We start from the raw sequence: 26,299 nt of genomic DNA on the forward strand, positions 1-26,299 counted from the left end.
AGGTTTTGGAGATGGAGGAAAGCCGGAGTACCTGGAGATATATCACCGGCCTACGATCAATACCAGACAACTGCTCCACGTGGGTTTCGAACTCGCAACCCAGAGGTGGAGGGCTAGTGATAAAGTCTCAGGACATCTCAACCACTCAGCCACCACGGCTATCTTTTGATGTAGGTAAAATGTCGAAATGTAGGGCAGAGTAATCGACATTTGGTACATGTCACACCGCCTCATCAAGGTGAACCAGCTGTCAAAGTATGAAATTCGACAAATAGTTTAGGAAATAGCGCACAGACAAGATAAAGTGTGAAAGGAAGGAAGGACGGAAGTACAAAACCTATAGCCTGTCGACGGGGAACATTTCAAATTAATTATGGTACCGTTATTTAAGATACAAAGATGTAAACATATTTACAAAATAATCAGAAAGGTAGGCAACACTTTGGTTTTACATGCATAAAATGTAATGTCTTAGTCATTTAGAATACGTATCTGTTTGCAACAAATGCACATAACATTTATAAATGTATAAATGTTCATAATTAGAATTAATTTAATGTGAGATTAATTTAGTTACGTAACACAGTGATATACATTATTTTAGTGTTTATGTGTATAATTTCGCTTAAATATCCAATTGGCAACCAGCCGTGATTTGCTATTTTTTTTTTAATATCTTTTTAAATGCGGTAGGTTGATCTTATTTTTTTCTTTATTCACCTTACAACCTTCTTGAGCGGGAGAGGGTTAAAACGGAGTATCGGAAGAAAACCTTTGTCAGGCAGAATACCACTCTGCCACCGGACTACCAATATTGATTTGCATATCATATATACCTTAAATTTCTTTGTCACTCTCAGGAAAACAAATTTCCTTCATTGATCAAATTACGATGCCTCAATTTATCTACAATGTATTCCAAGGATATAAAATTCTGAATTTGTCTAAGAAGTCAGATAAAACAATCCGCCAATATATCGGTAATTAACTAATCAAAGCAGTTATTGATTTCATATTACAGAGCACACAAATAACTTGTTATTATGATGTACTTGTTGATATGTGTTATCCATCAAGTTTAGATATTTGCTTAATTACTTGTAAGTTTGATTTATCTAATCTATTTGATTTATCTTATTTATATAATGAATTAATTAATTGATAAAATAGTCATTGGCATGTGGAGATATATTCTTTATTCGGGAAGTACATGTGAAATATATAGGGGGTATATTGGATAAATATTAAACAATACAGAAATTCGAAAATAATTTATATACTTTTACATGTAATTATAAATAATAATATGAATAAGCTTTTCCGACAGGCCTTTTGGTGTATATACAGGGATGTGCCTAATATCCTGTGTAACTTTCTCATCAACGTCCACTTACTGTATCCGTCACCGGAGACTTGAACCCGTTAAGGAAACCATCAACTGATTCATCGGAATCAACAACTTTTAAAAGTGCTTTCTTTTCAATTTTCACTTATAGTATCATAACACAAGGGCTGATTCCTTATGACGAATTTAAGCACCTACAATGGCAAAGTCTGATTATTTATTGTTTGTTTCTATTTTTCTTCTGACTCATCGGCCAATTGACCGCTCCACGCTTCATACTCTTAGTGGTAGTTTTACACACCGCGCACTTCTCGTTCATTTCCATAAAGCAATCCCTACAGTACACGCCGTCACATCCGGTAGTACGGCAGATATGGAACTCCGTCACACCAGTGAATGCCTCTTGACATCCGAGACACGTTGTTTCGGTCTGGGGTCCACAGTTACAACTTTCTGTTATATGTGCGATATACCCAGCCAATGGAATGTGGGACAAGATGGCGTTCCTCTTTCGTCGGGATTTTAAATTTTTCGCACACCAAAGAAGTTTAGACTTGCGTTTAAGAGTAATCTTTTCATGCAAATATTTTATACGTTCCCTTTCCTGTTCTGGGTAGAAATAGGCGGCAATCTTGGCACGCATGCGCAAACCATATGCCTGTGTGAATATGAAAATGAACGCCAGGAAATATAAACCGAGAAGAACAAAACTGGTTTGAACTTTTGGTTTTTTAGGATCAGGAAGACATTGGGTTATATTGAAATCAACTGCAAAATCAGTATCTATTTCGACAGCCGTTAACACACTTTCTATCATCTTTGCAATAAATCCATTTCCTTCGACCATAAGAGAAACATTGCTATCCCCGGATACGCTAACGTTGACGTTGCCGAATCGCTGTATTATAATGAGGACGTAGAATAAAACGTAGTCGGCGACAATGGTAACTACTGTTATCAGCAGCTGAAGAACAACGGAGACAACGCCTGATTTGACCATCTTCATTTCTGTGGCGGAGAGGAGTTTAGATCTAGTGTCGATGTACTTTCTTTTCTCTATCTTTTTCAGTGGTAACACTGACCTTTTCCCTTGTTGCTTTCGTCTATCGTCATACATTTTAAACCGCATCGATATGTATTTGTTATCGAAGTAATCTTTCTTGCGATAATTCCTGACGTACATCGCCGATCGAATGAAAAGAAACAGTAAAGGAAAGGCTAAGGTGTACGTTAAAACTTTGATTATTTTATTGAAGAGCTCTGTCCTTTCCTTGATATCCGCTCGGACGTTTGCCATGATCTGTGCTGCAGTCTGAGAGGAGTTGATATTTCCATACAAATCTGCATTTGAATTGACGCCGAACTCGAAGAAGTCAGTGAGTGTAAATATAATGTCGCGCGTTTCTCTAAGTGCCACATTGGTGACGTCTTGCAAAGTATTCAAGATGCTGCAGAAGGCCGTTCCTGGCTTTAACACGTCACACACATCGGAAATATCGAATATTCTGCAAACGCCGGAAGCAAAACGCTTGTGCCTGCAAAACAAAATATAGAGAATCGCTAATATACTGGTAATTGTATTTTCTGGTAAATCTTTCCTAGGAACACGCGTGGTATTGTATTAGCTGTCAATGCGATTGCAGTCGGACTACAAGAATAATTATGGTGTCCGATACTGAACACCCAGTGTTCAAAGTTGACAATAATACATTATCAGACAACCGGCCAACAAAAATGTTTCTAGTCTATTATATAAAAAAAAAACTGCTTAAAAAGCGAAAAATACATCAATCTACCACACAGGTTAAGATGCTTTTATATACAAGCGGCAGAAGGAAACGGAAATTCATTTTCGATAGTTTTTATTTTACATGATTCTTTCATGATTTGTTCATGTTGTAGGTTTCTTGATTATTTTATCGTTATTAATTACATTTGACGACTTTTGTTATCCTATTACACATGGTGTTTGCGTGAATACCGTTAAAATAATGGTACTCTTCGCCGTTTCCTAATCTAAATCAGTAGTGTGTGTGCCCACCCCTGGCATCGGTCGCTGCTCTTACTCTCTTAACATAGTGTTTAGTGCCCTTTGAGGGATATTATTCCACTCCTGAATAAGGGCCTGCCCTTCTGTATAGCTCGTCCCACAAATACTCGATTGGAGACATATTTGGACTATATGGTGGCCTATCAAGAACTGAAACGTTGTTTTGAGTCAAAAAGTCAAGACAAAACCTATTAACATGGGGCCTCGTGATGTCCTGTTGCAGCGTAAGGTAATGTTGATTGAGAAGAGGAAGAACATGTGGTGTCAAGACATGATCCTGATACATTACTGCTATAAGATGACACTTGATAAACACGAGATGTATTCCACGCCTTGACTATCGCTCACCACAACATCGAGCAGAATCACGATTGATTGAATTAAGAATTGAATCTTGATTTGGTTGATTTCATGGGGTCATGAATTGAGTTGCTCTTGAGACAAATTTAATGAACTGCGAAGCAGTTCATGTTGAATTTGTCTCAAGAGCAACTAAGCAGTTCATTAAATTTGTCTCAAGAGCAACTCAATTCATGACCCCATGAAATCGACCAAATCAAGTTTCAATCCTTATATTTCAATTGTTTTTTTTTTTCGAATAAAAAAGTCGGCCTAGATATAATGTCTCGAAGCTTGTGCAAGTCCAAATGCGGAAAAGCCTGAGGAGTTCCGGATTGGGCATGTCTAGTCGGTCGAGTAAAATAGTCCGCAATTTTAGGATTAAAAACAGCATTATTTTGTCAAAATATAAGTATCTAGCATATCTGGTCTTTCATAAAATACAAGAATACATTATCAATTTGATAATTTTAATAATTATTCCATGTTTATAACAACAATGTAGAAAAAGTGAAATCGTTCCGCGGAAGGATTTTAACCATGTATTCATACGCACTGATCAGTGTTAATCTGGTCAAATTCATGAGTTTGGTAGTTTCATTGAGTCCAATTGGAGTAGAAATTGAAATATTTTTAGCTGAAGAACATTTTCTCAGTGCTAAGTGGCAACTCATTGTGAAATTGTATTGAATTTAGATCACGTATCTAGAAATTATATATAAGAAAAACCGAATAACGTTCACTTTTTCGCTAGTAAAAAACGTAATGATATCTAATGTATATGTGAGTAAAAAAGTAAAAATTATCGCATACCTACATATTACACTACATAATATACCAATTTACCTCCTTTCCTTCCGACACTCTAACTTTATTTGACGATGGAGTTGCCATGGAAGTGACCAATCGCAGGATCTCTTTCTGCGCCCTATTCCTCTAAAAATGTCGTCGACTTTATCAATTCCGTCGCCTATTGCATCCAACCCGGTTTCTACACCGTCCTTAACTGTGTCTCCGAAGCGGTCTATAACTCCTAGCTCTTCCTCACAGTCACGCCGGACTGTGTTTATCCCATCAACACAATCCTGGTAAACTTGATTAACTCCCTGATGACATTTCTGACAAAATAAAAAAATAAAAAAATCGTTCTGATAATTATATGACACTTGTTCCTCACGCTTTACAGGTTGTGATGTACGAAAGTCCACGTTCAAATAAATGTTTACAATCGTTTGATATATATGTTAGCGTGTATTAATCCCTCGCCATCTACGGTTGTATATACATATATTCATTTACACTACGCCGGCATATATTTACAGCGATGCAAAAGGATAAGAATTAATATAGATTTGTAGACATCTCTCTCTCTCTCTCTCTCTCTCTCTCTCTCTCTCTCTCTCTCTCTCTCTCTCTCTCTCTCTCTCTCTCTCATAATAAATACACATACCTGCGCTGCTTCTTTTACGGCGTTAGCCGCTTCCTTGATTTTGCCGTTAAAATCTTCGACTGCTTCTCTCACTGGGTCAATTGCCTTTTGAAGACTTTGTCCAGCTTCTTGCAAGTCTTCTAACGAATACTGAATTTGTCTAGCGATTTGTCTGATGGGTTCCTCCAACTGCTTGCGCAAAAGCTGACTTTGGTTGTAGATGAGTTCGGACGTACATGCCATACTAGTTGATACTTGGTTGGCGTTGTCCGAGATGTTCATCACTGGTCCAGATAGCAGGATCCCAAATATGGTTGCCATGACTGCCACCCTCCCTCGTCCTGTGCAGAGGGTAGGAACAATCATGATGACAACGCACCGGAAGTGAGTGGAGAGGGCCAAACCTATGCACATTAACAGTGTTACCCCTATGGATATCCAACCGGAAACGTCATAGTCGTAACCAAAACTGAATGTGATAAGAACGTAGAAGATACCTCCTGTTACAACACCCCATATTATACCAAACAACGCCTTTAAACACTGATGTTCTTCGGTACTGCTTAGAAGAAGTTTGTGCAGAAGATGCTCCGGGTTTTCTTCAATTCTTTTCCATCGAGATGGTGGTTTCTCTGCATCTACAGGAATTTTGTTTTTCTTCATTGCTGAAATGATTCAAATTCAAAAAACGAATATACATATAAATATATAACACAATTGCTTAGACATCACATTTTAACGTTGTTGTTCATTGCTAAAATGATTCAAACTCAAAAATTCATTTTAACGTTGTTGTTGTTGGGGGGGGGGGGGGGGGCTGGAGGGGGTTACTGGAGTGGGGGGGGGGGGGGGGGGTCGAATCAATAACTATTTAATGGGCAACAATAGATTGAATGAAACAGTTTGCAAATGATATTACTTAAATGTGTTGATTATAATTCTTCATTCATATTCACTTTTTCATTATAAGCATTTAATTCTTCCCTGTTTTTTCGTGTTTTCTTAATATGCCAATGCACTGGCAGTGAGCTGTTATAAAGGTTAGTCTAGAGTAAGACTTTGTAGCCTCATCAAAACCAACTTTTTGTCATACTTGAAAGCAAATATAAATGAAGGCTTAAGCTTATGTGATGCTGTCTGCAAGAAATGTAGGGGAAGATACTACATTTAAGTATCCACTGAACATCTCCAGAGTGCTGTCACCAGAAAAGGATAAAAAATAAAACTTGACATTCCACGGCCTTTGTTAGCTGAATATCAATGATTTATATGTAAGATATAAAGAGACGAGTGTAAAAATAAGATGGTAACGCTCCCTACAGAAATGCGAGTGATGAGTTTTAATTGAAACTAGCATTCTTGTTCCATGTACCTTCCGTGTTGTTCTTCTCAAATAGTAAATGGTGATATTTCATAAAACACATGCAACTTCAAACCAAGACACTGAACTCAATTCTTCTGAAATATATGAGTTTCTATTGATATTGAGGTTGCTTCTGAAAAAGTGTTTTATATTTTGATTCCTCTGATGTATTAACTGATCCAGATTACTATCATTATTAACATTTCAATGCATCATAATTAAGAAAAAAAGATTTAAAAAATATAAGTTTCGTAAAATGTGGCCAATCCGGAAATTGACTGGCCACTTTTACCCCTCATAAATCGAAATGGTCTCTGACCTGACCCTTATTTCATCTCATATCATGACCACCTAACCTCAAGGTATTAAATATACAAAAAAAATAAAACTAATCGATGGCAGCCACAAGAGGGCCTCAATAGGCACTCCTCCTTTGTATTCAGTTCTCTTGCATAATAAATATACAAATGAAACATGTTGATCATAGTCAACAGCCTTGACTAAAAACAACACCACAACACTGTTATAACATAAACTAAAGCATAGAAACTTAAATAACACAACACTATGATTCACAATCTGTGATATTTGGAGCGCGTCACCAAATTCATTGTATTCATTTTGGTAAAAGAATGCACAAACATTTCAGAGATTAAAAATACCCATTCCAACTTTCGACTTTATTACATCAACAACAATGACAACACGCTTAAAGCAAATGCACCAATTACTGAAATATTTCCAAATTAAACAATATTCTAAACGCCAAGGCAACATGTTAGAAAGAAAAAAAAATTAAATTAGTACCTAACATCATTAACAAATATCACATTTTGAAACCAGTTATAAGCACATTAACTACAATTTACGCAGTTTGTATAGAAACCTGTCAGGATTGTCCTTAATTTATCGAGAAAGAGCTTATCCGTAATACCTATTGTTTTCTGCATTAAAATAATAGCGCAAGTCATCTATAAGAGTAAACCATCTTATAGTGAGAACTACCGTCATTTTAATAGACCAAGAGCCTTGAAACCCAGAACATCGACACTCCTTTAGTTACAAGGAATTGTACGAAAACACACAGGATATTAGTACATTTAAATATAAACTGAGAGTTAGATACTGTAGAACCAAACGTTACTTAAACTACATCTTACACCTGTTTAGACTCTTTAGTGATGCTAAAGGCCTAAATTGATGTGCTGATACCATGGAGGCGTCTGAGGAAACTTAAACTAGGTAAAAAGAAAAGTCAAAATATGAATGAGGAGGTTCAATATCCCGAGGGGATTTTACGGTATTCGCAATGTCATCGATCGGAGCAAGAGGCACACTCAAGTGTGATGATAAATACGGTAAATGAACTGTTTTATAAACCGTTTACTTTTTTTCCTCATTTTTTCCACATATCAGTTTAAAACTCACACATTGGACAGTGTAAAGCTGCAATGTAAAATGTTGGATTACATACATTACAACTCTTCAGATTTTCCATTTGGAGGCGTGCGTAATACAAATATTTCTTAAAGCGCATTCGGGAGAAAATAGCCATTTGAATTAGCTTCAGACAATTATAATGAGCGAGTTAGTAGACTTCTTAAAAGGATCAGTATCATACGTAATGCTTAATTGGTTGCGTGTTGATTATACCACAGACGTTAGCATTTGCCTGTGGTTATACCAATCAAAATGATCCATTATATCGTGATAGTTTTCCCATGCCGTTGGAGTTGCCAGCTTATCTTGGTAACACATTTTATTGAGGGATTAACGTCAGATGATGAATGACTTCCTGTTGTATGTTAAATCACACGACCGATAGATCTCAAGTGGACAATGTGTACCATGTATAGGTTTGTACGGAAATGTGCCACAAACACATTAACGTGATCACACCTTTAGTTTGGCCTCTTACAACGAGTATAATTCCATAGATCTCAGTGAGTCAGATAACATCGGTTTATTAGGTGATTGTTATTCAGATAGATCATGGGAAAATTCAATATACTACAGTACTTCATACCCTCTCGTTCACTTGTTTCATCCTATTTTATTTTTTGTAATACTATTTTCGAATTTGGTGTCAATAGGATCATGATAAAGACAGCCTTCAGAATAGATCTCAGACACTACATAAGACAGTGCTAGCACGCTTCACATTGGTCATTAGTCTGATGAAGGTGACTGTGTAGTCATCGAAACTTCACACTCTTAAATATCATGTTGGTTGTGTCATATAGCTTTTATCATAATTACTTTACCAACCTGAAGAAAAATATTCCAGAATAAAAGAAAGTATAGTAGATCATTGAATACAGTAGAGCAAAAACGAGTTAAACTGCACCATACCGCTGTTTTGTCCTTTTGGACTCGCCAGTGATGATAAGGACATCATAGAGCCGTTTGACCCTTTTTGGACTCGTCAGTGATGATTAGGACATCATAGAGCCGTTTTGTCCCTCTTGGAATCGTCCGTGATGATAAGGACATCATGCAGCTTTTTGGCCTTCTTGTACTCATCCGTGATAATAAGGACATCATACCGCTGTTTTGGAATTTTCGGGCTCGTCAGTAATGATAGGGACATCCTAGAGCCGTTTTGTCCCTCTTGGAATCGTCCGTGATGATAAGGACATCATACAGCTTTTTGTCCCTCTTGGTCTCTTCCGTGATTATAAGGACATCATACCGCTGTTTTGGAATTTTCGGGCTCGTCAGTAATGATAGGGACATCATACTGCTGTTTGTTCTTCTTGCACTCGTCAGTGATGATAAGGACATCATACAGCTGTTTTGTTTGCACTCGTCAGTGATGTCCCTCTTGGGCTCTTCAGTGATGTTAAGGACACCATACCGCTGTTTTGTACTTCTTGGGCTCGTTAGTGATGATATGGAATTCATACAGCTGTTTTGTCCCTCTTCGACTCGTCCTTGATGAAAGGGATATCATTCAGTTGTGTTGTTCTTTTTGGAGTCGGCAGTGGTGCGAAGAGTATAGAGGGTTGATAGAAAGCGACTAGGTAGCTACAACTGGTGAACAGAAATTTCAATATCTAGATTGGAAAGTGCAAAGGTCCCGTAATTCAACAGATTTCATTAATTCCAATACTGGATTTCAAAATTGCTCGGTTGACAATTATGAGAAAAAGTATTTCGTGGTAAAATATCATAATGTTGTTCTATGAATAATATATGCAAAATAAATAGTATGATTCCATTAGTAATAAAGAATTATAAAACACGCGCATGGTTACTTCATTTTTATTAGCTCCGTGCACTTGTATGATTATCAATTTGCATGCGAAAACATGTTTTTCCAGGTGTTTCACCCAAAAAGCATTAAACTCCAATTTGTTTAGAAAAGAAATGGATAAAAGCATAAAATGGAAACTATCACACTACCTTAGTATAGTGTTTCATCGTCTAGCCGCCATTGATATACACACGCGTCAATTTTAGAGTTGAAAGCGCATACAGTGTATTTAGCATTGTGAATTTGCAAAGAAACCATCTGTGAGCTAGATTTTACAGATACCTGACGACAGATGACAGTTGCTAAAACAACCTCTCTTGAAATCGAGTCCGGAACGCAATCATCGATCACGACATGCGTATGATTTATTGTCTCTTAAAGGGGCATTCCTTCGGTCGGACATCAGAAACATGCACAATTTCTATTGATGAAATATATGTCCGAACGATGATTATATGAGTTATATGAGTGTCTGTGCCTACATGAAATAAAAGTAACGCCGAAATGTACAAGAAAAAGACGCATCGTATATAAATACCGTATGTATTTGCGTTAATTAGTGATACGTCGGGTAGAAATAAGGGTTATCTTGAGAGTAAAACTGCCTTATTAATGTAAAGATTATAACTTTAACTACTTGGAAAAATACATATTTTCTAGTTAGTTAGATTTTGACGACCTAAACATTATTCAAACGAAGGATGCCCCATTAAATCACATATATGCTAGTAAAACAGAGCTTAGCCATGACACTGGCCGAATCTCTGTTTCACATTTTACCTATCAAAATAACGACCCTGGTTCTTATTGACTTGGACATATAATAGAAGTGAAAAGAAATAATCAAACCCACCCTTCATACTAAGTTTACATTATTGTGAACAGTGCTCTTTTGGATTTACCAGTCTACACAAAAACACGAAATTAATTCTATTATGGCGTAAATGGAACATCACACCCCTCTGTCGCAAAAACAGCACTACAGTGCTAATGTTACTATGTTATCCTAATATGCGACTTTAAATAAAACAAATTTGACTCTTGACTTGACCATTAGTTCCGTTTGGCTCATTTTGATTTCCTTGGCATCTTTTCCTTTGGTCCCTATCACCAGTTTCGCGAAAAAGCTGTATAAAGCGGTTCTATACGTCAGCAATTACTGAATGTATATGTTAAGGTGCCGTGATATTGTATGTTGTTTTATATAAAGTTCGCTGAATTAATCATAACTAACGTCTTACGATTATGAATATCACGAGAACAGTTCCCTTAAAATGGCTTGTGGCTGTGTTACTGCACTCATTATCTTCCCTATGACGAGGTCAAGCTTTAAACATAATCTAGACTTGCTTGAAGACCATTGACAAAAAGTGTGTATGCACCTTTGCATATAGTAAATTTTCGTAAAATAAGTAAGGATTGCCCATTTTTATTAGTAGAGATGTGCCCTTTGGATGAAATTATTAACAGGTCATTTGAACCATTTTGCATTCTCTTTAAAACGATAACATTAAAAAAAGTACAGTTAATGTCGGTTATTCTATATACTAAGCTGAACTGTAACAATCAAAAGTACATAAAAACGTTACCTTTCTTTTTTCCTTATATGGCCGGTTGTGAGGTAGTATACTCTTCGTTTGTCGTCTAAACAATGATACTCGAGGGACCATCCATCGGTTGGTGTATGCCCCAATTCATTTAGAAAGTGATATTAACCTCACGATGAATAGGAAGTAAGATGTCAGCCAATAGTCACTCTGACCCCGGATGTTCACATGACAAGGGTATGAGCCTATAGATGTGAATTTAGCTACACATACCGTATATACCGAGTATTTAACATTAAAACTTCAGAATACAGCTGATTCGTCCTTCTCGAAATCGTTAGTGATGCAAGGTGTAAATAGATAAATAATAATAAATGACAAATTGGGGGATGGGAAGCGCGGGATTAAGATGGAGCTGCATTTGTTTGCTTGAAATGATCGCACAAAAAACAAATATTCAGTTCATTTCATAGACATTAACGTTTTAAATGATGTTTTGTTTTTAAATATAAAATATTATCGTTGCCCACTTTTCTTTCATCATTAATTGCCTTTTATGATGCAATAGCCTTTTTCATCGTTCGAGTAACATTGAATCAAGCGAGACATGCGAGGTGAATAGCTATAATCTAGGGTTGTCAACAGTAAACTGGCTAGCCGTTTGTTTGGTCGGCAGACAGCTCGAGTACCAAAGTCGGTATACGAATAAACGGACGTATATGTTTAATTTAAGGAACCCCACGTTTACCTGAATCCGATCGATCGATAGCCGGTGAATAGTAATCACTATCAAAACTTTGCCAATAAAAATGTAATTATATAGGCATATGATGGCTTATTATATTAGTAAGGATCGACGTGTGGTGTTCACAGGGGGGAGGGGGTTCCAATCCGGGTCCCAGCCCATTGTTAGGCTAACCGATTAACCGGTTGACATCCCTGCTATAGATTAAAACACATTTATCCAGTTATAGGCTTGATTTTTAGTTGATACATAACTATAAATGATCACTTCTCGTTTAAAGATAATGATCTTTTAATTTCAGAGGTATACCTCATACCTGTAAGGCAGATTCGAACAACGATTAACTAGGATAGAAATATCATCAATCAAGTAACATCCATGGAAGCCTGTTTGTGTCATCTTGATCTTTTTCTGAATTCGCTAACACGAGATCATACGACATCTTCAAATGACACCGGCCTGTTATCCATAATGCATTGCGAGGTTCAGCCAATCGAATAAATGAGATGTGATCACATGATCTGTTTTACTACACAGTTGCTACGCATCAGTCACTTGTTTCATTCATTAGATAATGATCTGTCTATAATGTTGCAAAAACTGCAGTGGGTAAACGAATATGGCTTATCAACCGGTATCAATTGTCGAAATGTTAACTATACACATAAAACCAAGAGTCTACCTTTGGAATTTGTAACTTAGATGTAAACAAAGACACAAAAACTGGTATCCAAATTCGGTCAATTTATTCAGGAAAATCGGGAATTGTTTGTTCATTGACAACTTCCCGAACACTGGTCAAACATTGCAATGATATTGTTTTGCTAGCTGTTCTAATTTTCTCAACTTTCATTCTTGTCACCAATTCATCTTTTACACTTTTAGGCATTGCTCTCACATTCTCGTCAATCATCGCAATCAATACCATTTTCGTACGGTTTAATATCTTTCTCTAAAGTCATTGTATCATTTTCAGTTACGGGGATTTTTCTTACTTTGATTTAAGGAATATTTTCCGGAAGATTTTTATAAGTTCAAAAGACCAAGTGTTCGTTTAACGCTTTCATATTTAAAAGTTGTGAGTTGTTGACACATTTCAATTCTACTATCAGTCGACTTAATTTTTCTATTAGAAACACCTAAAGGCTCATGCATATCAAATTATTGAACTTTAATAAATTCCATATGACATAATCATTTATGTAAGATCCTTTATATACATAATACATGTACTTACTAGGTTATCTATTGTAATTTGGGGGCTTCTCGGGTAGGATTCCCTCACTTCAAAATGTTGCGTCACTTTAATTTATATACGGCAAATTTCTAGCAGTAAATCGGGTATTAATTGTAAAACGAGAACTGCTTAATCCTCGTGATATGTTTGTTATGCGTGTTTGCACGTTACACACATAGATTAACACGTGTCCTAGTACAAAAATACATGTATCTGAATACATTACATTATGTATTGATACCGATTTCAGTGCTTTATTTTCTCAGTCTTTTATAAACACGTGTGATTCCAAAGATGAAATTGTTAATAGTCTTATAAACTTTAATGAAACAAAATATTGAACAATAAATTACATAAATAAATTATCCAGAGCCAAACACGTGTTTTTCGCATAGTAAACACGTAATAAAACAGATCATGTGCTCACATCTCATTTAGTCGATTTGTCGAACCACGCAATGCATCATAGGCCGGTGACGTTAATCTATGTTTATGTCCTTATATAGCGACCGACTCGGCCTGTCTTTACGCGATGTCAATTTTACGTCAATTACACGTGCACGCCATGACAGACTATACAGAAACTAAGCAATGGCATGTGCTCCATTGAGAAATAATGAAAAACAACAATACTGAAGTAGAAACGAGGGCAAAATATGAACAAAAACTAAATTTGCGTTGTAACGTACAGAAAGACCAGGTCGCCTTACTGATCTTGATCTAATCGGGATAAAGTCACATACAGACGCAACATAAGTACAAGGATGACAAGAACGGAAACAGGCATACGAATAAGTACACGGAAATAGAATATTTTCCGATGAGATCATGATGTCAAACATTCAACTTTCCCATGGTCTTCATCGATCCGGATAACACTGACGTCATCTAAATAAGCCATTACTCTATTTGCTTTACATCTAACTTTATTTGCTGTTTCATTTGTACGTGTCATAATTTCGTGATGTCACAAACAAATTTATATTGTGAAAATTTCAAAGAAAGCTGTCAGTTTATCGGGTGTTCTACAAGGAAATGCTGTGGTATGCTTGCCTTGTGATGATACTATAGAAGAAAGTAGAAAACTATCTTATCATACTTGTACTGATAACACCTTGATCAAAGAGCGAAATATACATAGGCGTATTTCCTTGTTATTCCTAAAAACAGCCTTGCCCCCTGCAGCCGTAGATTATGACTAACTTCCTCCAATGAGGAAACTATCGATCGTAACGTCATTAAGAAATTACACATCGGGTTAATGAGAAGTGTAATACCTTTCCTAATTGAATTCCACTGATTCCATATTAATGATGATAGGGTGCATAGAGCGCCATCTGGATTCGAGAAACTGCAAAGATGGTTATAAAGGATGTTATGATTTTGTATGACTTAGTTGTCCATAGTACATACCAGTAAGTAGGTCTTGTGCAGTATGTATTGCCGATAAATACATGCATTTGGTAATTTATGGATACAACAGTTCCACCGGAAGAAATCAATGATGTCATCCAACTGTTTAGTGTGCTGAAGTAATTTGTTACAATGTACCAATACATACCTAGTATCTAAAAGGGCACTATATAGCACACATCTCATCAATAGCTTTCGCGGTTGATTGCACATACTGACCAGATAATGAAATGTTCCTATATTAACACAAAGAATGGTGTGTTTTATAACATATCAGACTCAAACGGCCTAATATGTAAAACATTGGTCAGCCTTGTGCTCCATGCGCCCCAATCTTTTACATTATATACAGTTTTCGGTGTAAACCATTTAATATAAGTTATCATTTCAATAAGATTACCATACTATTCGGGACCCAGAAGGAATGAACAAATTGATGATAGAGGAATTTCTACAGAGGTAATCATCCATTGACCAGTTAACCATGTAACTAAGGTGGCATTGTACAAAATCCATGTGTGTCGCCGGAAAACTGGTTAGAGTGTCTTTCAGTGGTAAAGTCTTTATCAGTTTGTATGATCTGACATCGATATAACATCTGATATTTGAGTACATTAATGGTGTATTATGAGAATGTTTATGTATGTGGGAAGGGCGATGTTTATAACATCAAAAATCAGAACGCGAACGTCACCAGAACGACCAACGCGAGTTAATTTAAAAGTCGGAACATGCGTACGTGGTCTTACGTACAGAGGCGTGCTATACACACCATATCAATTGATTCAATGCTCGATAACGAACTGTAACAGTCTTACGAAATCAAAGGGCTTGTGATATAATGTATCAACAAAAGTATCCGAAGATGTACAGTAGACTTTTATTCACACGCTTTCATTTGGTATAATAATATAGTCTTTATAGGTGAGGAGTTTTTCTTTCACACAAAAGATACCACACTTAATCTCTGTAAATGGGATCTATCGAATTTTATCTCATGGTACGCTAATAAAAGATGACATATCCACTGAAATAAGTTTCTTTCTTTAATTTTAGCGGACCGAATTAACCATTTAGACATACAATGTGAGAATTTTTAGCGATTGTCCCAGTCGGACGTACTTCGAGACTATTAAATTCCGCGCAACCATGCGCTCTTGTACGTTTCAGTGTATATTTGAATGTTAGCTCTTTATTCATTTCCACACTATCTAATGACTGAGAATACGGCTAAAGTAAATCCTCCCCGGATATTAACACCTACACAGTATATTGAAAAAAAATTTGTATGGCTTACAGCACTGGAACTGTTTAGACTTTTGCATTGATCAGATGTCGTTTCAGGAAAGATAGAGATGCTGACAGACATAGTATAGTAACTTTTCGCCACGGATCAAGAGTAAAGTGTTCCAGTGATAGGTCTGAAGCTTTTGCGAAGAACATGGATTAGTTATTAATTTCAAAATATTGGATTAGAATAATATTTTGAGTGATATAATTGACCTCTTGATAACCATTTTTGCGTAATATCTGACATGTTAGACATAAAACTACTTTGGTCAGGCATCGTGTACGTAAACATGCATTTTATTTTTATTAAGAAATTATGACCGATTGCTCTAAAATTGCATTTTACAAATACAAATACTACATTCGAAAATAAAGAACTCAAAATTCGAAATAAATATAACACTAGGTCAAAGCATTAACAAAAATATAGATTAGGGCATTGGGAAAGTGCAGAGAATGAGACCAGGTTGTACGAGGGACTAAACGTCTTCTGTTTTATCGATGCCATGCGCCATTCAAATTTAGGTTAAATTACTGGTCACATTCTCAAAATGAGAAATAGGGTGAAGAAAACAGAACCAATATGCATATCAACACGCACCGTATAACATAGAAACCCAATGTATTTGAAATAAAAATTGGCCTTCAAACAATTCTAATATGTATTGTGTAAAATTGCACATTGTGTAATCTTTTTTGTTTGTTGTTGCGATGTAATTTTTACATTATCAGATGCATAAACATATGCTCGCGCATCATATCGATTATTACAATTTGTTTAACACGTTTCTTTTGAGACTGGAATGACGCTGGAAGAAAATGCGGCTCAGCTTAAATGTCCACTGAAGGCTATGTGAAATCTTCTTAAGGATTTAGTATCGCCGCCTACTGAATTTGTACATACTGACAACACGAATTCGTGGAATTACAGAAAACGTAAATGACAAATTCTTTCCAAAAACCGGTATCACTATATAAGTAAAAGGTCGCAAATATAAGTATGCTTATTTAATGAACATCAGAACACTGTCTGAAGAACAACTTTCAGGCACTCCAAATTTAAATATTCCATACACCCTTTGTAATTCCATTTTCTTAGGAGTTTTAGGCTATCCTAATACTCCCCATCCTAACGTACATCATATGTAATCCAATTTTGTTGAGAGTTTAAGACGTTTCTAATATTTCTCATCCTAACGTACATCACTTGTAATCCCATTTGTTGAGAGTTTAAGACGTTTCTAATACTTATCATCCTAACGTACATCACATGTAATCCCATTTTGTTGAGAGTTTAAGGCTCGCCTTATACTTCTCATCCTAACGTACATCCTATGAAATCCATTTTTTTTTTAGAGTTTTAGGTTCTTCTCGTCCTTCTATATACGATATACCATGTATTGCATATAATCCAATTTGACGGATGGCACTTACCTTACCTAGGTGGCCTTGGTTCGATTCACCGCCCGGACGTGAAAAGGTACGGGGTCAACTTCCCGGCCACGTGGGTATTCCCCAGGTAATCCGGTTTCCCCCCACACTGAGACACCTCGCGCGCATCTATTCGGGTCAACACGCCTGATTGATATAAGTTGATATCACTTGTTTCTTAATTGCTGCATAATAAATTACATTTTTTACATATATAATCCGATTTGTTACATGATTTGTACTGTATATCTTCACGTATATCATATATAATCCAATTTGTAAATATGGTTAATTACACTCTTGATCTTCACGTATATATATCATCCCGTTTGTGAATAGTGTCTTCCTTATTCTTCCGTATAGTAAATGTTATCCCATTTGTTGTTAGGATTGTTGATAATATGGTGTATAGTGTAGTATGGTGAACAAAAAATCTCGTTGGCGGATGATATCTTATTGTTGCGACCAATCCATGGAATCCTAATCCGAATGCGTATCTTCTCTTGCATGGTGAAATATATTTTATGTTATTTCTAATTAATATCAATAATGATCGCTATGATACTTAAATGTACTATAAAAATTGATATTCCCGTTATATATTGTTCAAAACAAAAGGCGACGTCGCATAATATAATCTAAACAACATTTTATTGGTAGATAAAACATTTGTAAGGAACAAACACGACAGGGACGGCAACATGAAAAACAATATTTTTCATTGTTACAAGCAGGCATCATAATGTTTGAACGAAATGGCACATTTTAATTCTTAAAAATACTCTTAACATAACAAAAAATGTAATACATATTCCTGTGTCAGTTTATTTTGAGTTCACTGTTTTACCACATAAGATGACAAAATAACACGATTGTAACGAGTTCAATGATCAACAATGTACAACAAACGACAATAAGAAATGATTCATACATGACTGGCGTCGGGTCTTAAATGATCAACAATGGCATGTCATTACCGACACCTTCTGGTCTAGTGCGACAATACGAGATACTGTCTTTTAGTGATTTACGGAGTGAATACGAAAATAGCACACATACAAAGAAAGTAATAGCGTGATTACTACAGTTCATGAGATGAGTTATTGTTATAGCGTATTTTAAACCCTGAATGAACTCCAAGTCAGTAAACTTGTGGTCAGGAATTATAAAGTAGACAAGGTTGGATATAGTAGCCGGAACTGCGAGGATAAGATATATCATAGAGAGTCCAAGTATGGCTTTTGTAAGATCAATAGAAATTTTGTCCATTTCAGATTCTTCGGGTGGTTTTGAATAAGTGCATAGTCCGTTCACCATGAAAATGATCAGAATCAGAAGCATAAGAAGAGGTGCAAATGTGAGGCAGATGGCCGAAAGCCAGCTCCATATGACATAATATAAGCTGTCCGAAAGCGGGACACAAAAACCATTTCTGAGCTCGAAGATCCAAAGGCAATGGATGTTAATCAGCATCACTCCAACGAAAATCATAATCAAGACCATTTTGGCCATAGCAATTCTACAAAAACATTTCGCTCTTTGATGATTGCAGACAAATATATATCTATCCAGTAACATGGCAACTGCTATCCAAATCCCGCTATGCATAATCATCCTGTATCCGAATTGGGCTATTCGACATCCAAAGTCTGACATGTTTTCAGCATCAGGGTATCCTGTTACTTTGGCTATCCATGACCCACCGTATATCAATATCAGTATCAGCGTGTTATCAACTGAGTAAGCTGTAACATAAAATCCAACTGAGAAAGAACGCAGAAACTTCTGATGATAAACTCCGATTGTCAGTATATTACCTATGACTCCTGTAACAATTAACACAGGAATCACACACAGAGATATGTCCATTCTCCGACGGACAATACTCTAGATATGCAGAGGCTGAGTGATGAATGACGAAATGCCGTTGTTATACCGTACGCTGTATATATATGGTAAAGCCACATGTGGCATTTATCTCTCAAGTCTTCCTCTCTAGCTATTGGTTAAGGCTGTGTATCTGTTAATATATTCTATTGGCTCGATACAATACAATATAATAGACCATTATCTTTCTGTGCTACGAATGTTTCAATTATTTGAAATCACTGTTTTATAATAACCCATATTTATTTTTTTAAATTATTCCTCTAGAACTAAAATAAAAATGAAAATATAGATGTTAGAAATTATTCTTAAAATTTTACTAATCTAGTAGTTATTTAGGACCAATGTGAGCTTATGCCATACCGCGGTGTCCTGCGTACGTCGTCCGTCCGTCAACAATCGACTTCTGCTTCATAACCGCTGATTCAACAAAATTTGACCGGTAGCTTCATTATGTGGTTGGGATTAAAAGTTGTACAAATGGTGGGGCTGGCCCCTTTGGGGGCTGAGAGGCGGGGTCAAAAAGGGTCAATTTGGCTAAATTGATATAAACGACTTCTATTGAACTAAGCAATGGATATCACTCATATTTGTGTGAAAGCATCCTTATGGGGTTGGGATACAAAATTGTATAACTGGCGGGGCTGACACACTCTGGGGGCCTGAGGGGTGGGGTTTAAATGGGTCAACTTGGCTAAATGTATGTAAATGTCTTCTTCTCTGGAACTAAGTAATAGATATCATAGATATATTTTTGTCTGGAAGCATTGTTATTGGGTGGGAATTCGAATTATATAAATGATGGGACTGACCCCTCGGGGGCCAGATGGGCAGGGCCAAAAGGGGTCAATTTAGCTAAATTGATATTAACGACTTCTTCTCCGAAACAAAGCAATGAATATTGCTCATATTTGATTAGCAGCATCCTTATGGGGTAGAAATACAAAATATTATAAACGTTAGGCTGACCCCCTGGTTGCCTGAGGGGCGGGGCTAAAAGCTATAACATCTGATACTTGAGTACATTATTGGTGTTATATGAGAATGTTTATGTATGTGGGAAGGGCGATGTTTATAGCATCAAAATTCAGAACGCGAACGTCACCAGAACGACCAACGCGAGTTAATTTAAAAGACGGAACATGCTTACGAGCTTTTACGTGCAGAGGCGTGCTATACATTGTTGTCGTAAACTGGACAATTCACGCCGTATACATGAATTCAATGCTCGATAACGTATGACAGCTGATGTACAAACTGTAACAGTCTTACGAAATCAAAGGGCTTGTGATATAATGTATCAACAAAAGTATCCGAAGATGTACAGTAGACTTTTATTCACACAATGTCATTTGGTATAATAATATAGTCTCTATAGGTGAGGAGTTTTACATTTTACACCGAAGATACCACACTTATTCTCAGTAAAATAATAAAACATGACATATCCATTAAAATAAGCTGGTTCTTAAAATATATTGCCTTTAAATTTAACGGACCGAATTAACCATTTAGACATACAATGTGAGGATTTTCAGAGATTGTCCCAGTCGGACAAACATGTACTTCGAGAGTATTAAATTCCGCGCAACCATGTGTTATTGCATTCTGCAGCAAACGCTCTTGTACGTTGAAGTGTATACTTAAATATTAGCTCATTATTCATTTCCACACTATCTAACGACTGAGAATATAGTGAGATATTAAATCCTCCCCGGATATTAACATCTACACAGTATATTGAAAAGAATTTTGTAGGGCTTACAGCACTGGAACTGTTTAGACTTTTGCATTGATCAGATGTCGTTTCAGGAAAGATAGAGATGCTGACAGACATAGTATAGTTACATTTCGCCACGGATTAAGAGTAAAAGTATTCTAGTGATTGGTCTGAAACTTTTGCGAAGATTAGCTATTGATTTCAAAACATTGGATTAGAATAATATTATGAGTGATATTATTGACCTCTTGGTAACCATTTTTGCATAATAACTGACATTTTAGACATAAAACTACTTTGGTCAGGCATCGTGTACGTAAACATGCATTTTTTCTCTGGAACTAAGCGATGGATATTATTCAGATATGTTTGGTTGCATTGTTATGGGGTAGGAATTCAAAATTGTACATATGGTGAGGCTGACCCCCGGGGCCTGAGTGGCGGGTCAAATTAAGGGTGGGATCAAAAGAGGTCAAGGGGTCAATTTGGCTAAATTGATGTAAACGACATCTTCTCTTAAACTAAGCAATGTATATAACTTGTAGTTGTCTGTCTGGTTACATCGTTTTGGAATAGGAATTCAAAATTGTGCAAGTGATGGGGTTGACCCCCTGGAAGTCAGAGGGTGGAGCCAAAAGGGGTCAATTTAGCTAAATTGATATTAACTACTTTTTCTCTGAAACTAAGCAATTGATATCGCTCCTTTCGCTCGATACAAAATTGTACAAATGGTGAGGCTGACCCCCTGGGGGGATGAGAGGCGAGGCTAAACGGGTTCAATTTGGCTAAATTGATGTAAACAACTTCTCTGAAACTAAGCAATGGATATCAATCTTATTTAACTGGTAGCATCCTTATGGGTAAGGGATACAGAATTGTACAAATGGTGAGGCCGACCCCCTGGGGGCCTGAGAGGCTGGGCTAAAAGAGGTCAATTGGGCTAAATTGATGTAAACAACATCTTCTCTTAAACTAAGCAATGGATATAACTTATAGTTGTCTGTCTGGTTACATCGCTTTGGAATAGGAATTCAAAATTGTGCAAGTGATGGGGTTGACCCCCTGGAGGTCAGAGGGTGGAGCCAAAAGGGGTCTTCTTCTCCGGAAGTAAGCAATGGATATCAATCTTAATTGACTGGTAGCATCCCTAGGGGGTGGGGATTCAAAAATTATAAATGATCCAGCAGACCCCAAAGAGGCTGAGGGGTGGGACCAAAAGGGGTCAATTTGGCTAAAGATATATAAACGACTTCTCTAAACCTAAGTTATGTACATCGCTTATATTTGATTGGTAGCATCCGTATGGGATAGGGATTCAAAATTATACAAATGGTGGGGCAAACCCTCTGGGGGCTTAAGAGGAGGAGGGGGGGTCCATATGACAATATTGATATTAATGACTCTGGAACTAAGCAATGTATGACATTGATATTTCAGTGGTAACATCCCCAGAAGGCTGGGATTCACATTTATACAAATAATGGGACTGACACCCTCTACCCCACTCCAACCACTACCCACCCCCAACCCCACTCCTTGGGGTCTGTTGTTTTCCCCCACCCCTGAAGACTTATTTATTTTGTTTTATCTTTGAAACCATTCAGATTCCTACCCCATAATCATATAATATAACCTTGCTGGACATCAAGAGATGAACAAAACCCTGATGTAAAAATAGGCCCAGGGGTCTTTCCCCACCCCAAGGGACCTATAGTTACCTTTAAAATAATCATGATTAATCTTGACTTTGTTTCTGGGTTAAATCTTTAAAGCAGTTGAGATCCCCACAACATGATCATACATCAACAAAAAAAGTTATTAGCAAATGGAACATAAACATTATTTTGATATTCAACTGAAGTAAACCAGGTGAGCGATACAGGCCTTTTGGGCCCCTTGTTTCATACTGATCACCCCCCAATTTTACATGTTATACTCAATAAAATATTTATCCCCCCCCCCCCCCCCCCCCCCCCCCCCCCCTCCATTTACACTCATACGCATAAACACAGGACCAAGTATCTCGTTTAATTCTCTACAATACCACTAAGAACGAAAGCTAATATCCTACTAAAGTAGCTGTTTGTATTTCAGATTTGTTTTCGTGACTTTTGTGATAAGTTTTTCTTAGTTAATATTTCTATTATTAATTCTATCCACGGGTTTTTTTTTGTTTTCTTTATGCTGGTTTCGGTGTGGTTAAAAAGGACAAGAAAATAACAAAGACCCCATACAATGTTTCGTGATTAAAAGCTGGTTTGGGTGTGGTTCAAAATACAGGAAAAATAACCACAGATCCGATATAAATTACGCATTGTCTAAAGTTGTGATCTCATCAAGTAAGGCATTGTTCAGGCCAGCACCTGTTCACAGCTGTAACGGCTGTAATTATGTTGAAAAGGATTGACCTTTCATTGACGCAGGTGTCTCAGTAAATCAATTTTGTACGGACAGCATGATACTTGACATAAACAACACGATCAGTAGATAACATCAAAACTAATCTTCGTCATACTATCAGAAGGGTTCAAGCAATTGCATTGTATATTTCAAAATATGAAGAAGTGCATTTTTCATTTTGCTTAGGAATACAAATAAACATCACTTTTCGGATTTTCGTCAAGGAAAAAAATAGCAACTTTAGGAATATAAAATTATGAAATTATATATATTTTATCAAAGCGAAAATTTTTGCAACGGTGTGTAAGCGCCATTCTAAACACAAAGTTTGTCAATGTCGTCTGCTAGTGACGCGCTGATCTGACCGTTATTTATGGAAACCCTTTCAAACGAAATGTCCTTGGAATTTGTCACCTATTTCACAGGAGGACTTTCATTTATCAATTCTAAATTGATATTCTGAAAATAATTTAAGTCCATTTGGTGACAAATAGTCATTTCCGTGGATACAACTATTGAGGACATACCGCGAAGCGCATGCGCAGATTTCTCCCTGAAGGAGAACGAATTTCTTACATAGATGATAATAATAGCGGCATTTCAGAAGAAAAAATTAAGATTAAGATTAAAAAATGGATACCTCTGAAAACTAGTTTTGACATTTCTTCGTTAACATTATATACAAACTTGATCATGTGTTTACATAAATCTAACAATGACGGCTTTTATTTCAAACCATCAAAATAGTAAACAACTGTGATTAAAAAGTCAACAAGATGACACTTTTGTGAAATAAATAAAAAGTGTTCAAACCATAGTATGTGCTCGTTGTTTATAGTGACCAGAGGAGCTTCATTATTTTACCGGAAATACTGGCTCTTCTGGGAATTGAACATGCTTGTGTCAGTGTAAGCGACAAATTCAACGTCCTTTTTGTTTCAGTTGAAGAACAATAAGTCAAAATATAAATATAAGTATTTATTGTTTTCAAATTCTAGTATACATTCGATATAAATGCAATATTGGTGACAGATAAATATTCATGTCGCCCTAACATGTGACATTTTATTGGTGTATATCCCAAATTGTGATTATATACTAGCATCTGATAATAGTTCAATGCCTAAACATTTCCCTCAATATATCTTTTAAGATAAATAAAATATTTTATAAAGAAAAACTATTATATAAGATATCTTAGATCTTTTATTAGATATCTTATAGATTTTGTAAGATATAATATGTATCTTATAAAAGATATAAACTTTAGATATCCTGTCAATATGTAAGATATCTTATAAACAAAAAGATGTCTCCGTAAACATGTAAGATATCTTATGGAGAAGTTAGACATTTAAAATAATAAATAAGACATTTTATACAATATATACAATACCTTATATAATTTAGTATGTTACTGAATCAACATTGATATTATGAATAAATGACATCTTGGTTTCCCATACATGTTTATCAACTTTGTGAAGATTGGTTTCTACCACAATAGGTGGGTGTAATTCACCTCCCAAGGCATGCAATAATCATTACAACTGTTGAATAACATTCACTTTATACCATACGTTGAATAAACCCTAAACGCGTTTTGATTGGTTGACACGGTGGCATTTGACCGGAGCTGAAATTGTAATTAACGTCATCAATAATCGAATGACGTCACATCACCGGGTCCCTGCCGTCACTTATAAACCTTATTTGCATGCGCGAAATAACAGGTCACACGACTCGTGATTTTTGGATATGGAATTTATTTCAAATTCGTAAGTTATTTTTTAAAAGCCACAAAAAGATTTTGTCAGATTAACGAGTACACGACGAACAACTGCATTCGATGAAGTTCAGTCGTTCATTCTATTATCATGCTTTTCCTTTCAAAATGAAAATTATAGCGTTGCTGTTGTTTATAGGGAGGTAAAGCAAACGTGTACGTAACTTGACGGGGGGGGGGGGGGGGGGGGGGGGGGGGGGGGGCCATTTCTTATGTGTATGACGTCATGATTTTCTGTCATCGAGCACCGTCTACACGTTGGCAGTAACTTGTGCGGCGGACTTACACGTAAGTACAAAACGTGTAGCTTTCTATGATAAATGTATTCATCAATGAAAAGTTGTCATCGCATGAATTTTAAGATATTTTTCCACCCTGTTCAATGGATTAAATACCGTCGCATCCCCGTATTCCGTGGTAGTAGTTATAAATGTCAAAAAGTCCTATATTTCTTATATGAATTAAACATTACCTTTTTAGTGTAAAATCATTGAAAGGGCTAATAGATTGCTCGAGTGAATTGAGGGTCTTACCGATACTGTAATTTTGGATTTTATTCTTGCAAACAAGCTGACAAAGTTGCATGTATGGCAAGCCAAGTTGTCATTTATTCGCGAAGCAATGTTGATCCAGTATTTTACCAAATTATATAAGATATCTCATTTAATTGTCTTTATAAGATATCTTATATAATATATAAGATATCTTATATACTTTATAAGATATCTTATATATTTTATGAGATATCTTATATAGTATATAAGATATCTCATAAAAATATATATATAAGATATCTCATAAAGATATAAGATATCTTATAAAGTTTATAAGATATCTTATATAATTTGGGTAATGCCTGGATCAACGTTGCTCCGTGAATAAATGACAACTTGATTTAATTTTCCTATGTATACATACATATTCGCATATGTGAACATTTGATTCATGAATTACCATTTACCCAAATTATTAGTGTACTGTTCTATTGATGAATGAATACATGTGCATATGTGCTGGTGTATGTACAATGTATATGTTCATTGAAGACTCGTGTATGTGGA

At 36.2% G+C, this 26,299-nt stretch overlaps 1 protein-coding gene across 1 annotated transcript; it reads right to left on the minus strand.

Moving 5' to 3' along the window:
• Window positions 1–661: 661 nt before the first annotated feature.
• LOC117335552 (DC-STAMP domain-containing protein 2-like) lies at window positions 662–11,470 on the minus strand. The gene is made up of 4 exons (XM_033895624.1): window positions 11,372–11,470; window positions 5,185–5,828; window positions 4,581–4,852; window positions 662–2,880 (listed from the first exon to the last, which is right to left on the minus strand). The coding sequence occupies exons 2-4, from the start codon at window positions 5,824–5,826 to the stop codon at window positions 1,563–1,565; spliced, it is 2,232 nt and encodes a 743-aa protein (XP_033751515.1). The 5' UTR covers window positions 5,827–5,828; window positions 11,372–11,470; the 3' UTR covers window positions 662–1,562.
• Between the last annotated feature and the right edge of the window lie 14,829 nt (window positions 11,471–26,299).

The sequence above is a fragment of the Pecten maximus genome, chromosome 10 (genome assembly GCF_902652985.1).
Source record: "Pecten maximus chromosome 10, xPecMax1.1, whole genome shotgun sequence".
In the NCBI taxonomy this organism is placed as follows: Eukaryota; Metazoa; Mollusca; class Bivalvia; order Pectinida; family Pectinidae; genus Pecten; species Pecten maximus.

Coding starts and splice junctions, on each gene's coding strand:
- LOC117335552 (XM_033895624.1), bottom strand. CDS start 5,826: ATGAAGAAAAACAAAATTCCTGTAGATGCAGAGAAACCACCATCTCGA. Junction 4,853..5,184: donor CCGTAAAAGAAGCAGCGCAG/GTATGTGTATTT, acceptor TTATTTTGTCAG/AAATGTCATCAGGGAGTTAA. Junction 2,881..4,580: donor GAGTGTCGGAAGGAAAGGAG/GTAAATTGGTAT, acceptor TTTGTTTTGCAG/GCACAAGCGTTTTGCTTCCG.